Source organism: Tauraco erythrolophus, chromosome Z, assembly GCF_009769465.1.
Source record: "Tauraco erythrolophus isolate bTauEry1 chromosome Z, bTauEry1.pri, whole genome shotgun sequence".
Taxonomy (NCBI): Eukaryota; Metazoa; Chordata; class Aves; order Musophagiformes; family Musophagidae; genus Tauraco; species Tauraco erythrolophus.
Genome location: NC_141496.1, coordinates 26,212,437 through 26,229,130, shown reverse-complemented (window position 1 = coordinate 26,229,130; position 16,694 = coordinate 26,212,437). Strand labels below are relative to the sequence as shown.

General features: G+C 41.9%; 1 protein-coding gene across 2 annotated transcripts in view; it reads left to right on the top strand.

Annotated features, from left to right (window-relative positions):
- TRIM23 (tripartite motif containing 23) overlaps nt 1-10,545 on the top strand; it is a 28,974-nt gene extending 18,429 nt beyond the window's left edge. For both annotated transcript variants that reach the window (XM_086628906.1, XM_086628907.1), the window contains 4 exons: nt 5,116-5,245; nt 5,362-5,472; nt 6,887-7,011; nt 7,379-10,545. In XM_086628906.1, coding sequence (XP_086485032.1) covers nt 5,116-5,245; nt 5,362-5,472; nt 6,887-7,011; nt 7,379-7,558 — 546 coding nt within the window. In that variant the 3' untranslated portion in view covers nt 7,559-10,545. The remainder of the gene's footprint in view (nt 1-5,115; nt 5,246-5,361; nt 5,473-6,886; nt 7,012-7,378) is intronic.
- The last annotated feature ends 6,149 nt before the right edge of the window (nt 10,546-16,694 follow it).

The window sequence follows — 16,694 nt, the reverse complement described above, 5'->3', positions numbered from 1 at the left end:
ACCTTTTCATGAGGACAGCATAACTTCCGCAGAACGTTTAGTATTTTATTTCTTGGAAATTGCACATATATTTTTAAATGCAATAATGCTATTATAAAGTTGGGTTTATAGTATTACAAATAATATATTTCTTTAAATTTGTTAAATGATTATTTGTCTTAGAGTTGCTTTGTATTCACTGATAGTTTAGACACAGTTTGTCTTCTAATTATTTTTTTTTTATTGCTTTAATATCTTTTCAATACCACGTGTGCTTTGAAAGAGTTGAAATTTTTTTGAGTTTGATAATGATGATACTTTTCATGTAGGAGAGTAAATAAGTTTGAAACTCATATTTACTCATATTTATAAATAAATTAGAAAAAGTAGTACTTTGATTTGTGGGTTTTTTGATTCTGAATGGGTGAAAGAGGAACAGGATCTACTGTTGCTGAGATGAAACTGTGGATTTAACTCTTGCCATTGGAGTTTTTACTATAAGGAAATGGGTGCTTCCATGGGGATTCTGTCCAAGTCCTTGTTGGACTTGAAATTCAATTTCTTCCAAATAATTTATTTCGTAGCTTCAGTGTATTTGAATTTCCATGTAATAACTGCTTTTTCTGATCAATAAATGCAACATTTTCCCCTCTGCCCCTTCCTTCCCTATTTAGCAGAGACCAGAGTTAGAAGAGTTTGGGAGACCTCTTCTGCAAACCCCCATTGTTACACGAGTGAAGCCACATTCACATTTCACAGATGGTGAATTGCATTCTGTGTATTCGGAGTTGACTGATGCTGCCATCTCACAGGGCTGAGTCAGGGAGGCATTTTGGATGTCTGGTTTTGCCTTTAGGCGCTGTTAATCTGACTCAGAAAATTTTGATGGCGAATTTGTGAGCGTTTGGAAGGAAAATGTCTGCAGCCAGCTAAGCTGTAAGAGGAGACCTAAAATAGGTCTCAGCTTGAGGGACCCAGAAATCTTCCAGTATCTCTGTACACCTCAGATTTCTTTAGAAAGAAATGAGGCGTCTCTTGTTTTTCTGCTGTGACAAATTTGTGTTTTAATGAAATCTGCTGAAGCTTAGATTCTGAATGTCAAAGGTGGCAAAGCAAATTTCATTTTCCACAAAAACAGCAGCAGCCAAGAAAAAGTAAGGTGAAAATAATAACTTCAGTCTGCTACTTTTTATTTTTCCTCATTTCTGTCAAAGTTTAAAGCTCTCTTTCTACCCAATGTTTTTTAGAATACTGTCATGCTGATGGCCACTGTTGTGACTTATTGTATCTGAAGGGTCTCTGCCTGGCAACAGATTTCAGACAGAAATAAAGTTTTCAGATCACAAATTGTAAACTGTTACTATATCACTGAAAAGGTCTTTCATAGAATCATAGAATGGTTAGAGTTGGAAGGGACCTCAAAGATTGTCTAGTTCCAACCCCCCTGCCATGGGCAGGAACACCCACTACTACACCAGGTTGCTCAAAGCCTCATCCAGCCTGGCCTTGAACACCTCCAGGGATTGGGCATCCACAACTGCTCTCCTGAAATCCAGGGTGGTGAGTTTGCTGATCACCCTCCTTGCCTCCCTAAGAATCTTTCTCAAGAACTCTCATGCACCGAAGGCTGTATCCGTTAAAAAATTAGAGAAGCATTGCGAACCATACCACATCAGAGGAACATTCCATATCCAGTGAAGGTTTTGGACTCAGAGATATAAGGAGGGGAGGGGGAAAAGTGAGTAGGTTTTGTCCGTGTTTTTTGTTTCTCTGATGACACAAGAAACATGGATAGTGCTGTTTCCTCCTTCTAAACCATGAAAAGAAATGCCACATATAAAACTCTGAAGGGAAGATTTGGAGAATTCCAGACAAGACGCTGAAAGTCTTTCAAGAAATATGTTAGTGTATAGTATTTTTTTCCCAAATGTTGTTAATAGTTATTGTTTCCAATAGATCCTTTTTTACCTATGTATTTATGAGGGCTTTGGCCAAATAAGATTGAGATGTCTTCATGTACTTAGCTTGTAGGCAAGGAAATGGCTCCTCATCCAGGGGTGTGATGCTTGTCTGAAGAAAGAGATTGCTCTTTTTTCCTGGTCAAACGAGAGCAGTGGCTTTGCAGTGTTACATACAGGAAGAGCAATTGGTCATCCTAAAATATTTGTGTGTACATATTGGGGAGAGGGGAAATGATTAAGAAAACCTTTTTTTCATTAAGAAATTATAGTAAAAAGCACTTATCTGTCAATGTTGAAGCAAGTATGGGAAACCGCTACCCCTTACCAAAACCGAGAGTACCCAAGAATACAGTAATCTGTCAGAGGGAAAGCACTTAATAGTATCTTTAAGTAAACCCATGTACAGCTTTTGTCATGTCAACAAATGTCTTAACAAAGACAAAGGACAAAAAACAAGAGATGGAAGTTGTTGCGTGGATTTTTCTTCTGCCCTTTCTGTACTGAGATTTAAGAAAAAACCAAGTTTTACTTGAACAGAAGTCACAGGTTACCTATTTTTAAGTATGCTGTCAAGTTACACACCTGCCAGAAATGCAGACATGAAGGGGTTTTGCTGGCCAGATTTTTTTAAATAACGTTTTTGATTAAAGGTGCTGATATAGTTGATGCAGAGAGATTTTTTTCATTTGTCAATTTCTAGCTGTGATCATCAATAGTCAGTTATTTCTGACTCATATTACAGGTGCTATACTTTGGTTTCTGAGTAGGAAATTTTCTTGCAAAGTTCTTTCTGAACTATTCACATAGAAAGTGGAAATCTGATGTCTGTCACAGACTGCATTTTGATTCCTTCTGAAAAGTATAAGCAGACTGAGATAAACCTCTTTTCAATCTAAACCTTACAGAAAGCAAACAGGAACAGTATGGCTAAATCTGACAGAATTATTCATCAACTCCAGTTCCCCGATGCTTTAAGCTGCATAGACCAGCGCTGCCTCTGCCCTCCAGCCATGGGAGCTGTGAAGGTGACTGGTGCTTCTTCTGATGGAGCCCAGAGAGGATGGCCAGGCTAGCTCACTGCCAGCAAGCTCTGGCCATAGCCAGCGTGCTGCCTCCAGCAAGAAACCTGTAAACTTAGCAGCTCTATCCAGAATGGTATCTTTTCCTTCCTCCTCCCTTTCAGGCAAAGAGAAGAACTGGGGAGATTCATCCCCAGGAATTTAGACAAAATTAGAACTGAGGCTTGAGTGTGAGAAGAGTGCTGGAGGCACAGCATTTTTTTAGACTCTTCAGTGCCCTTTGCATACTTCTTTGTGCTCTTTCTCCCCACCCACACCTTTCCTGCTGACATGCTTGTCAAGATTCTGCCCACAGGTTTTTCTTCTCCAGAAGGAAATAAGCCTTTCTGATAACATGTGTTGCAATGTTGTCGCTGGATTTGGCAACTTCAGCTCCGAATCAAAAAAAAAATATGATTTAGAGGAAATTATTAAAAATAAAATAAGTCTCAATGTTTTATTTTCCAAATCTCAAATATTCAGTTGGTCTTTTGGTTTTGGAGCATCTGCCTTGTGCAGTATCAAAGCTGTAGCACTGAAACTGCTCAGCTTGTAGAAATTTATTTCACAGATTCAAAGCAAATAAAGTCGTTCTTTCAGAGCAAATAGTTAGCCTGTGGAGTTCTATGCCAAGGATCTTCTTGGCCCTAAATGTCTGTGGTTTCAAGGAACAGACAGATTCATAGATGAAGAATACATCAAGATCTGTTAGTTGCAGAAACTGCACTGTTGGCTCAAAAGTCCATGAGTTACAAGCTGTTAGGCACAGGGAAGGTATTTAGAGGCGTTATTGCTATGTGCTTTCCCTCTTCCTTATTTTCACATGTATCCATCTTTACCTACCTTCAGACAACATGCTAGATTAGGTGTACCTTTGATCTGACTCTTATGTTTACAGTTTTGATGTTGCTGATTTTTGCATTGTGGTATTTGCATAATTTTTATTTTTTTTTTTTTTTTCAAAAGCAGTTTCTCGAGATGTTTTTTCTCTCTTTGGCAATTGCAATAGCATAAGGTCATTAAATTAACCTGTATTGATTATTCTGGCAGTATGCTATTTGGTCTGTGACAGAGGGGAGGATAGAGTTGCGTGTTCTGGTGACATATATCCAGCTATCTATATACATGTCTGGTCACACTGATGCATGTTGGTCTTGTACCAGGAGAGGTTATAGCATTTTTGTACTCAGTAAATAGCATTTCTAATCCAAGCAGAAATAAATCCATGTGGGGTAGATACAAATTTTTGTGTATTGCTTGCCCAGCATCGTGCTGTCTGGATTTTGCAAGAAAACAAATACATTGCCACATGGTTCTGATGATTGGAGCTCTGGTTATTTCATCAAGGTAGCATTTCTAAGTACTTCAAAATAAATTTCAGGGATACATAGTAATCTTAGCCAGTCTTGTTTGGTTTACGATTTACAGTTTGTTGTGTTATGTTATTGATACCACTTGATCACATTGTTAGCATGAGCTCATACAATGCTCATGGTAGCTTGGTCTAAACTACAAATGAGGAGTTGATTCTTTCCTTGCCTCCAAGCAAGACTTGTTTTTTTCGTTTGCTTGTTTTTCTTCACCGTTTCAGCCTACTGGTTAATGCTAATAATGTTGCTGTTCTAATGTGGTAAAGGATTGGGATGTGGCTTGAGGTGAAGAGGTGTAGCTATGAAGCCTCCAGCAGGGAAGTAGTTCTGTAGGTGGGGGCATTAATAATGTGACAAAAAGCCGTGGAAAAGATGCAAAACCGACAGAGAGTTCTCTGGTCAGAGAATTCTAACTAATTGCTATGAACAACTCCTCATCCAGTTTGAGCCAAGAATGATGAAAGAATTTGAAATTTTTTCAAGTACAGACATACTAGCATGAGATTAGGCTGTCTTTCTAAAAAGCGTGTGATAATTTGGTCAGAAGTTACAGGTTCACTACAGAGATTATTGGATATTTTGATTTATATTATTACTGGAAGTCATTGGTGAGTGTGCCTTGTATTTTTGGAGTCCATCCCTTTAATCACTTTACAAATAGTGGCAAGATAAGTATCTTAAACATAAGGGGGTTCTGGTTTGAATTTCCTAAAGTCGCTCTTGTTTTGTGTATGCTGCTTCTTCCAGGACAACAGGGTACATATTGGACCAAAAATGGAAATTCGGGTTGTCACACTAGGATTAGATGGAGCCGGCAAAACAACTATTTTGTTTAAGTTAAAGCAAGATGAATTCATGCAGCCAATTCCAACGATAGGTTAGTAGCAACAACTTAATGTAATGATTTTTCTGAATGTTTATCTGATCTGTAGAATTTAATTATTTTATATTTGTACAGAACAAGACTATAAAACTTTAATGTTTTTGTTCTAGGTTTCAATGTTGAAACAGTAGAATACAAGAATCTGAAGTTTACTATTTGGGATGTAGGAGGAAAACACAAATTGAGGCCCTTGTGGAAGCATTATTATCTCAATACACAAGGTGAGACTGAGACAACTTTGAAGCTGTTGTTTTGTCTTCTAGCTTGTATTCAGAGCCAAAAAGATTATTAATAGAAATAATTTACAACTGTAGAAAGTTGTTCATCTAATGCAAAGTACAGCTGATAGATTCATGAGCTAAGAAATTTTAATTCAGTTGGTCGTAGTGTCTGCTGCGTGATAAAGGTGCATTCTCCATAAATCCATCAGACAGTTCATGGAGCCAAACAAAATTAGAATCTCTGTTAAACTGGTTCTAGCTGAGAACAGGCAAGGTGCAGCGTTCCAAAATTTGCATAGTGAGAACTAGTACTTGCCAGGTATGACATTTAAATAGCACTTGAAATGAAAATACTCAGCCTTAAGACTTTAGTTGGCAAGTACAAAAGATTCTGCACTGTATCTTGGTACTGCAGTGTGACATCTGGTCATAGACTAGATTACTGATTCTGAAACATTGATCTAAATGATGCTGACTTAGAAATTCATCCTGTCCCTCTGTAAATCCTCCATAACTGTTTTCCAGTTTAGAAAGGGATTCCTCTTCATTAAGTCATTCCGAATTATCTGAAATTCTTCGAAATTAAAACATCAGTTTACGTGCTCCCCTTTGTGTGTTATTTCCGCCTTCATCACAAGCTTTAACCTTTTAAATTGTTCATCTTTTCAAACTTTTAACAATGGTGTTTTGGGATTTCTGTTGTCTTCTTCAAACTCACTAGGTTAACACCTATGGAATCATGTCTGCCTTGAAGAATTGTGAGTTGGAGAGAAAGTCTAAGCAGTTAACTGAGTGCATACCTGCAATAAGTTTTGTTTTGTTCTGGTGTTGGGGGTTTCTTCATTGCAAACCCATGAGTTTAAATTCTATCCTTTAACTCTGCCTCCCTGATTCTCCAGCTTCCCTGTTTACTCTCTTAGTGGACAGTAAAATCTATTGCTGCTGTGTCAGGTCCGTGGCAGTCTTCTCTGGTTTGTGTAGTCCGTAGCTGAAGGAAGCTGTGCTGATTTGGCTGAACCTATGGAATTTACAGCCGGTTAAGGGAAACTGGAACAGTTATGTGGGAGCTGATTGAGTATAAATGGATCAGGAAATGGTTTAAACCGACGTACTTAATCCACATGTACTAAATCTGGTTTTTGACCTAATTAGGTAAAATATCACAGCCTTTATGTTAGACTAGGCAAAAAACTTGAGACTTTTTTTCCCTGTTTTAGGATGAATTCTAGATTTTTGTCAAAAGTTTAGAGGTACCTAAGGCATTTCTCAGTCCTCCTAGATTTGAAATTGAAGTTTCGCATTGCTGAGAACTTCACATAGAAGACTGCTAGAAAAAAATAATTGTGTAAGTTGAAAGCTAATTTTGAAGAATTTGTATTTGAATGTATGTAAAACATTTCTCTTTCTTTCATAGCGGTGGTGTTTGTTGTTGATAGCAGTCACAGAGACAGAGTCAGTGAAGCACACAGTGAACTCGCAAAATTATTAACAGAGAAGGAACTGCGGGATGCCTTACTCTTGATCTTTGCTAATAAACAGGTAATTGTGATTTTTTTTTTCATTTTGTTACTCTTTTCCTCAGTTTGTGTATCAAATTCCAACTTTCTGAACTCTCTACTATGGGTAGGGAATGGTAAAGTGGAAAGAATAAAATAAAATATAGATATTTTCCTTATGTTATTTCCTTAATGCTGGTAAAATAAGTGATGCTAGAGTGCTTAGTAGATTCAAAAACCAGTTTTTGCTTTATGGTAACAAGGATTAAATGCATAACTTTTATTTGGCCTTTGTGTTTGGAAAGCTTTTGTATGATCTGTTGCTTCAGTCAAAGCCATCAGTTAAAAATAAAATGCTTCAAACGTAGTACAGAAGAATAACTGAGTCTTTGTATCTGATTCTGTTGCAGGATGTAGCAGGTGCACTTTCAGTGGAAGAAATCACGGAACTGCTCAGTCTCCACAAACTGTGCTGTGGCCGTAGCTGGTATATTCAGGGTTGTGATGCCCGAAGTGGTACAGGACTTTATGAAGGATTGGACTGGCTTTCGAGGCAGTTAGTGGCTGCTGGTGTCCTGGATGTGGCTTAATTTTACAGCAGCTGCAGTTTAAGATTGTAGTTTACTGTTTTGTTTGCACGATTTAGGATATTGTAGCCAAGTCTGCTGTCTAAAGAGGGGATTTTATTTCACTTGGTGGTTACAGAAAAATAAATAGCCTTTATCCTAGACTGGGTAATTGGTTCAGTAAACTTGTGCAGTTATAGTGTTTCTGAAATTTGATACATTTCCAAGTAATGGAATGGGCTTGTTAAAAGGGTGCCTTGAAGTTGTTTTTGGTGAAATTAGGTTGTTATGATTTAGAATTCTTCCCTGATAAAATATGCATTGGAGTTAATCTAATAATTGTAACAAGGTTACAGTAGGTAATCGAGGTCAGAAAAACCTTGTGTGGTTTAGAAATACTTTCACAGGAAACTATTCCAAAATTCATCTGGAGTTATTAGAATAGCCAGCTTTATTAGTCAGAAATAAATGGTGCTGCTCTTTAATATCTAAAGAATGCATTTATATAAAGGTGGCATTGAAAATTGTGTGCAAATACACCACAAAAAGAAAATGATTCCCTCCTTACTTATTAGCTTCCCTGTTTGTTAACAGAAGGCAGCATAACTGGGCAGAGAAAACAGAGAATGGGGAACAGTGTTGCAGGGCTGAGGGGGCCATGGCATTGTTTAGCTAGTCGTTTTCTAGTTGTGGGAGGAGGGGTCAGTTGGTTTTTTTTTGTTAATTGTGCACATGCTGACTTATTTATGGATAGACTATAGTGATACTGTGGTGAAAGTGTTCTGTGTGTGCTTAAGGACATAATCTGCCTTTAAAGATTAAGCTTACTCCTCAACAAGTCAAATAAAGCTAAAAAACCCCCCAAAACTTCTCAAAGAAGTAGTGTGGTGTAGTGTCACTCCAGCTATGTACTCTTCTGTACAAATCATGCTTCCAGATTAAGGTAGAGGCCTTAAAATACTGAATGACACAATGTAAAAGCAGTGTACACTTATCATAACTCTTCCTTAGAAGAGCAGATGGTAAAATGTGATATAAACCTTCCATAATTAGATTTTCAATTCTTGCTCTGTTTTCTACATGGAATTGTCACCAATGCCTCTATTTTTAAAAGATTACTCACTCACAAACCCATGAAATATGGGCATGGCGCTGTTGTATTTTGTAAGTTTGGCGAAGGTTGCTACGACTTTGTGATGTCTCTTTTTCTGCTGCACACGCAACTCTGATAACAATTTTATCTGTCTGGTATGCACACCAGAATCTCCTGACCTCTTCCGTAAGTGCACAGCCATTGCCAATTGAAGAAGCCATGCCATGGACCTCTTCATGTTGGTAGAAGAGCTAGGAAGAGCGGGGCCAATAGATCAAAACTGCATATTATCACTTTTCCTACTGGATTAGAGGTGAATAGGGAGAATGAAACAGTAGAAGTGAGCAGTGTTGTTTCACAGATGGGTAGATATTTTTGCCACACTGAAAAGTGTGTGTTTACCTGCGAGAGCTCTGAACCTCACCTGGCAAAGAAGATGTATCCCATTATCTGTGGCTATGGCTTTTATTGTGATATTTTTAATTTTATGTTTTCCCACTACATACCTTAGGTAAAGCTAAGAACATAAAAACAAATAATTTAGTACATTTGCACTTTTCTTCAAGAGGAAGCAGTTAAGGTAACTACTTCCTCATAATGACACTTATTTGCAGTTTTCCCTTGTTACTTAAATTTCACATAAATGGTGTGAAATGCAGTGTCAGTTTCAGCAGGTCTAATGGCTTGAATAGTAGCTGAAAGAACACTAAGCTTTAAAGTAGTTAAATGTTTGTGAAACGGGCTTCAGTGCCCACGTATGTACATAGGTACTGAGAAGGGGTTTACTCTTTCTCCAGACAACTTGAGAAGTTTGGAAATAGTTTACAACAGAGTGAAGGGTGTTTTCTTGCACCTGCTGAACTAAAAATTGTTCATCATTCCCAGCCTGTAACTACTTGCACAGTAGACAGTTGGCTGCTCTGACTTGAGCATCTGCTTAGCCTGTACTGCAGAGCAGTCCCGGAACTACTTAGGGCTGACTGTCCCTTCATAGCTCTTTTTAAAATGCGAACAAGTTCTGCTAAGCATGGTAGATACCTTTTCCTGGAATATTTTTAACAGAGAAGACATGCATTCTTTAGAAATAGCCTGACTCTGTAATTTTATTTTAGCTGGCTTATGCTTCAGTTATACATGCCTCTCAGCATAGTTCTACTTTAAAACGTTCAGGGTGACGAGTTTGGATGTTTTTGTAACCTTACATTTGAGGGCAGAGGAGAAATTCTCACTCATGCATATATTTGAGTACAAAGGATTGCTTGTGACACATGGAATGCTACCATAAAAGTGTTTTTAAATGAAATTTATTTAAAATTGTTTGAAGTAACTGTGAAAGTGTTGCATTCGTCTGTGAACTCTTCAGTGTAAAAAGGTACACTAAGAGGTTTATTTGTATTATAAATTAATACTACATATAAACTGCTTCAGTTACAAATTTAAGCTTGTTTCACCAGTTTTACTGAACTTTAGTTTTTAGTGTACTGACTTATGCAATATGTAGTTGGAATATTTTCTCAACTAGAACTCACTCAAGCATTACTAACTATGAGGATTATTTGAAAAGACTGAAAAACTTTTCATAGGATTTTTGACTTAATTGAAATTGAGTAAATACAACATCCAGTGACTGTGTTGTGGCTTTCTTTAAAGAATCTCAGCTCAAAAATAGTATGTCTAGGCTAACTGAAAAACAGTGTTTTATCACTTTGTATGGTCTTACTGTATGATGCTACTTTCAGATTTATTGTGGACTATGTGGTACATGAGGGTTTTATTCTGAGACAGTTCCTATTCTTGACTGTTGGAGTAGGTGTGGATGTTACGTAAAGATTTCTTGAAAGAAAGGGCTCTTTTTGTGGAAACAATTCGTGAGCTGCTGCAATTTGAGTTGCCCAGAAAATGAATTCTTTTCAATAAAAGTGGCTAAAACTTTGAGAATGAATTTTAATAAACTTGCCTTTTTTTTTTTTTAAGGTCATCTCAGAATAGAGGTGTCCTACATTTAACTTGCAGTAGAATTTTTCTTACTGATCCCTGAAGATATCCTTTTATCTCACTGAAGATAAGCTTCCTAGTGGTAGCAGTTTTTGACGTACTGAACATGATTAGCATGCATCACGTCTCATCGCATGAGTGAAGTTACCAGGACTGTAAACTCCTGAGTCAGTCCATGAGTGCAGTGGTGCTGTGTGCACATAAACAGTCAAAGTTAATGTTACTGTATTTAGAGTAGACTTCACTATCCAAACAGGCTAAAATAATGAGAAAGCAAACATTGAAAGAAAAAAACATTACTGGCAATGCCGACCAAGTTGCACAGGACTTCATACACTGGCATTCCAAGAGACAATCATTTTTAAAGGACAGAAGTAGGTTACATATCTTGTCATAGAAAACAGTATCATAACTTAATTTTTGATGCATGTACATATGACTGAAGAGTTTACTTGTCTTAGGATTTCTGACCTTTTCTTCTTGTGCTGGATTTATGTGATGGGCTTTTTGTAGCAGGGGAGGGGCTGCAGATACAGCCTCTGTAAGTAGCTGCGAAAAAACTTCCTGGGCTCCAAAACTGGTTGGACTGGCCAGGTCGGACCCCCCATCCCCTCAGGCGAGGGCTGAGCCAATCAGCTCCTCCGTGAATCCCCTATTTAAGATGGGGACAAAGGAGCCTGAACCAGGCTCAGATCTGCAGTAAAGCGAGGGGGGCTAGACACACCCCCAACCTCCTGAGTGGGCAGCTGCCTGTGCTGGGCCACCACCACTCCACTGGAGATGGCCACAGCGGCATGGCTTGGAGAGCTCTGAAGTGCCGCGCTCCTGGGGCAGCTGGTGAGTGGAGTTCATCCTGCCGGGACGGTCGAGGTTTGTCGGGCCGCTCGGGCCTGGCACTGCTGCAGTGGAGAGAGGGCTGAGATCTGAGAGAAACAGTCATGCACACACCAGGTCAGTGAAGATGGAGCGGGAGGAGGAGTGCTGGAGCTGGGATTCCGCTGCAGCCTATGGAGAGGAATCCATAGGTGCCACCGACGGGAATTGGTTTCTTTGATCATGGGGAGGCTTTCGCAGAACCAGGTCTGATGGCACCAGATGGGACATGCCTTTCTCAGAGGGGAACCAGGGTCTTAGCTCAAAAGCTAGCAGGGCTCATTGGCAGGGCTTTAAACTAGATTTGAAGGGGGAGGGAGGGAATATCAAGAATGATAAAGATATGCTGGAAGTACCTGTAGAACAGAAGAAGGGAATTCCAGCCGCTCCAGCCAAGAAGTCAGATTCATACCGCTGTCAGCATGGCACCAGTGCCAGCACCGAGGGTCCAGAGGCTGAGGAAGGATCGCAGGTATGTTCAAACGAACTTACACTGCCGTCCAAGAGAACCCCTGTCGCTCCAGCCAGCGAGTCGGCTTTGTCGGAGGCCCAGCTGAAGTGTATGTACACCAACGCACGCAGCATGGGAAATAAACAGGATGAGCTGGAGATGCGTGCACATGAGCAGGGCTACGACCTTATTGGCATGACGGAGACGTGGTGGGACGACTCCTATGACTGGAGTGTCAACATGGAGGGGTATAAGCTTTTTAAAAAGGACAGGAAGGGGAGACGAGGAGGGGGTGTCGCTCTCTACGTCAGCAACCGGCTGGAGTGCGTGGAGCTTCGCCTGGGGTCGGAGGAGGAGCTGACAGAGAGCTTATGGGTCAAGATTAGAGGACGGAGACGGATAGGGGATGTTACGGTAGGGGTCTGTTACAGGCCATCTGGCCAGGAGGACAGAGCAGATGAGGTGCTTTATAGCCAGATAGGAGGAGCCTTGCGGTCGCAAGCCCTGGTCCTCATGGGGGACTTCAACCACCCTGATGTGGAAGGATACCTGAGACATGTGAACAATCTAGCCTTTCCTGGGAGCACGTGCCTGGATGCAGAAAGGGAATTCGACACCATGATGACGTTGCTTCCGGGATGCAACCAATCATACTCAGGGGTGGGCTATTGTTTGTATTGTAACCAATCATAGATTGCCAAGTCTTGTTTAGAAAGCTATAAAGCACGCTGAGTGTATGCAAATAAAGGTTCACTTGTTTGATCACATTGATCGTGTCAGGTGTCCTCACTCATCTCCCGCAATTGGCGCCCGAACAGGGACCCTCAGAATCCTCACAGCAAAGTTGCAAGACTTGGCGAGGAAGAGGGTGGAAGGACTTACAATATTCACTGATGCAGGACGGAAATCAAAAAAGGCTGTGAGTACGTGGCAATCTTCAACAGGTACCTGGGAGGAACATGTCATCAAAGGAGGCCCGAAGGACTCGTTACAAACTCTTGAACTGCAAGCAGTGGTATGGACATTTTCAAACTGGACTCAGCAACCTATCAATATTGTTTCAGATTCGTTATATGTGGTAGGTATAGTACGTCGGTTAGAACGGGCTATGTTAAAGGTAATATCTAATCCAGTTTTAGGCAAGTTATTAAGTCAGCTGTTACATTTACTAAATATGCGCGCTGTTCCTTACTTTATTACGCATATACGTAGTCATTTAATTCAACAAGGCTTAGCAGTTGGCAATAACCGTGCTGACCAATTAGTAGCACCTGTGTGGACGGGACCACCTATAGATGCTTTCCAACAAGCTCGTATGTCTCATGACTTTTTTCACCAATCAGCCAAGGTGCTCCAGAGACAATTTCATATCCCCTTAGCAGACGCACAAGGCATAGTAAAGTCCTGTGCTTCCTGTCAGAAACTAGGCTTTGGTCTCGGTCAAGGTGTCAATCCACGAGGACTACACGCACTCCAACTGTGGCAAATGGATGTTACTCATGTAACAGAGTTTGGACGTTGGAAATATGTGCATGTCTGTATAGACACTTATTCTATGGCAATTTGGGCTACTGCACAAACTGGAGAGACCACACGACATGTTGAACGACATTTATATGCTTGCTTTGCAGTTTTAGGGGTTCCACGTGAAATTAAGACAGATAATGGACCCGCTTATGCTTCGCTTCGCTTTGCTCGTTTTTGCAATCTTTGGGGTATCACTCACCGCACTGGGATACCGCATTCTCCCACTGGTCAAGCCATCATTGAGCACTCCCACCACACGTTAAAAAACATGTTGTTAAAACAAAAAGGGGGAACTCAGGGTTGGCTGCCCAGTGATCGATTAATGAAAACGTTGTATGTCCTGAACTTTTTACGGCTGGCAGGAAACAGTGAAGAGCCGCCTATGATAGTACACAGTAAAGGAATGGGCTCGTTCTGGAAAGAAAAAATGCAAGACCTAGTACTCTATAAAGATTTAAAAACAGGGAAGTGGGAAGGACCAGTAGAATTAAAAGTAACAGGCAGAGGATATATGTGTTTACTTACAGGAAACGGACCACTGTGGGTTCCGGCGAAGTGGGTAAAACCATATATACCCGAAGCAAACTAGAATGTGGCTTCTTCCCACAGATACATACTGGTTACTGACAAGAAATGGTTCAAAAGACTCATAATAAGATTTCATGTTAATATGTAAACTGGTTTTATGTTTCTTGTTGTTTGGTGTATTGAAGGTGTGGGGGTTGCTTGTATGCTTAATAATTTGTCTGTTAAACTTGCTCACGAAAATGATTGAACGGGTTGTAAAACAAGTCTGGATTGTTCAAAAACAAGAAGGGGGATGTGTGGAAGGATACCTGAGACATGTGAACAATCCAGCCTTTCCTGGGAGCACGTGCCTGGATGCAGAAAGGGAATTCGACACCATGATGACGTTGCTTCCGGGATGCAACCAATCATACTCAGGGGTGGGCTATTGTTTGTATTGTAACCAATCATAGATTGCCAAGTCTTGTTTAGAAAGCTATAAAGCACGCTGAGTGTATGCAAATAAAGGTTCACTTGTTTGATCACATTGATCGTGTCAGGTGTCCTCACTCATCTCCCGCACCCTGACATCTGTTGGAGAGACAATATGGCAGGGCACAGGCAGTCCAGGAAGTTCCTGGAATGCGTGGATGACAACTTCCTCCTGCAGGTGATAGAGGAGCCGACAAGGAGGGGTGCCATGCTCGACCTTGTGCTCACCAACAGGGAGGGACTGGTGGGCGATGTGAAACTTAAGGACAGCCTTGGCTGCAGTGACCACGACACGGTGGAGTTCAAGATCCACGGGGCAGCAAGGAAACTATACAGCAAGCTCTGTGCCCTAGACTTCAAGAAGGCAGGCTTCGGCCTCTTCAAGGACCTGATGGGCAAAGTGCTGTGGGAGGCAGCCCTGGAGGGACGAGGGGCCCAGGAAAGTTGGTCCACATTCAAGGAGCACCTCCTCCAAGCTCAGCAGAGGTGCATCTCGATGAAGAACAAGTTCGGCAAAAAGACCAGGAAGCCCGCGTGGATGAGCAAGGAGCTCCTGGACCAACTGAAAATGAAGAGGATAGCCTATAGAGGGTGGAAGCGAAGACAGATAGCCTGGGAGGAATACAGAGAAGCTGTACGAGTGACCAGGGATCAGGTGAGGAAGGCTAAAGCCCTGAAGGAATTAAATTTGGCAAGGGATATAAAAAGCAATAAGAAAAGCTTCTATAGGTATGTAGGGGACAAAAGGAAGTCCAAGGAGAATGTAGGCCCCCTCCGGAAGGATACTTGTGCTCTGGTCACCCGGGACATAGAGAAGGCTGAGTTACTCAATGACTTTTTTGCCTCAGTCTTCACTGATAAAGCCTCTTGTCTTACCACCCAAGCTGTGGAAAGAACTAGCAGGGACTGTGAGGATGAACCACCGCCCACTGTACTTGAAGAGCAGGTTTGGGAACATCTGAGGAACTTGAAGGTGCACAAGTCCATGGGACCTGATGAGATCTATCCGCGGGTCCCGAAGGAACTGGCAGATGAAGTTGCCAAGCCACTGGCCATTGTATTTGAGAAGTCGTGGCGGTCTGGCGAGGTCCCCGATGACTGAAGAGAGGGAACATAACCCCCATATTTAAAAAGGGGAACAAGGAGGACCCGGGCAACTACGGGCCGGTCAGCCTCACCTCTGTGCCTGGCAAGGTCATGGAGCAGATTCTCCTGCGAACCATGCTAAGGCACATGGAGAGCAAGGAGGTCGTGGGTGACAGCCAACATGGCTTCACCAAAGGCAGATCGTGCTTGACCAACTTGGTAGCCTTTTATGATGGGGTGACAGCATCGGTGGACAAGGGTCGACCAGCAGATATCATCTACCTGGACTTGTGCGAAGCTTTTGACACTGTCCCACACGACATTCTTCTCTCTAAACTAGAGAGGCATGGGTTTGATGGATGGACCACTCGGTGGATAAGGAATTGGCTCAATGGCTGCACTCAGAGAGTAGTGGTCAACAGCTCGATGTCCAAGTGGAGACCGGTCACAAGTGGCGTTCCTCAGGGGTCCATGTTGGGCCCGGCCCTCTTCAACATCTTTCGGTGACGTGGACAGTGGCATGGAGTGCACCCTCAGCAAGTTCGCCAATGACACCAAGCTGTGTGGTGCCATCGACACGCTGGAAGGGAGGGATGCCATCCAGAGGGACCTCGACAGGCTGCAGAGGTGGGCCCGTGCCAACTTCATGAAGTTCAACCAGGCCAAGTGCAAGGTCCTACATCTGTGTCATGGCAATCCCAGGCACAAATACAGACTGGGTGGTGAATGGATCGAGAGCAGCCCTGAGGAGAACGACTTGGGAGTACTGGTGGACGAGAAGCTCAATATGAGCCGGCAATGTGCGCTTGCGGCCCAGAAGGCCAACCGCGTCCTGGGCTGCATCAAGAGGAGCGTGGCCAGCAGGTCGAGGGAGGTGATTCTCCCCCTCTACTCTGCCCTCGTGAGACCTCACCTGGAGTACTGCGTCCAGTTCTGGAGCCCCCAACATAAGAAGGACATGGACCAGTTGGAGAGGGTCCAGAGGAGGGCCACGAAGATGATAAGAGGGCTGGAGCACCTTTCCTATGAGGACAGGCTGAAAGAGTTGGGGCTCTTCAGCCTGGAGAAGAGGAGGCTCCGGCGTGACCTTATAGCGGTCTTCCAGTACCTCAAGGGGGCCTACAGGAAAGATGGGG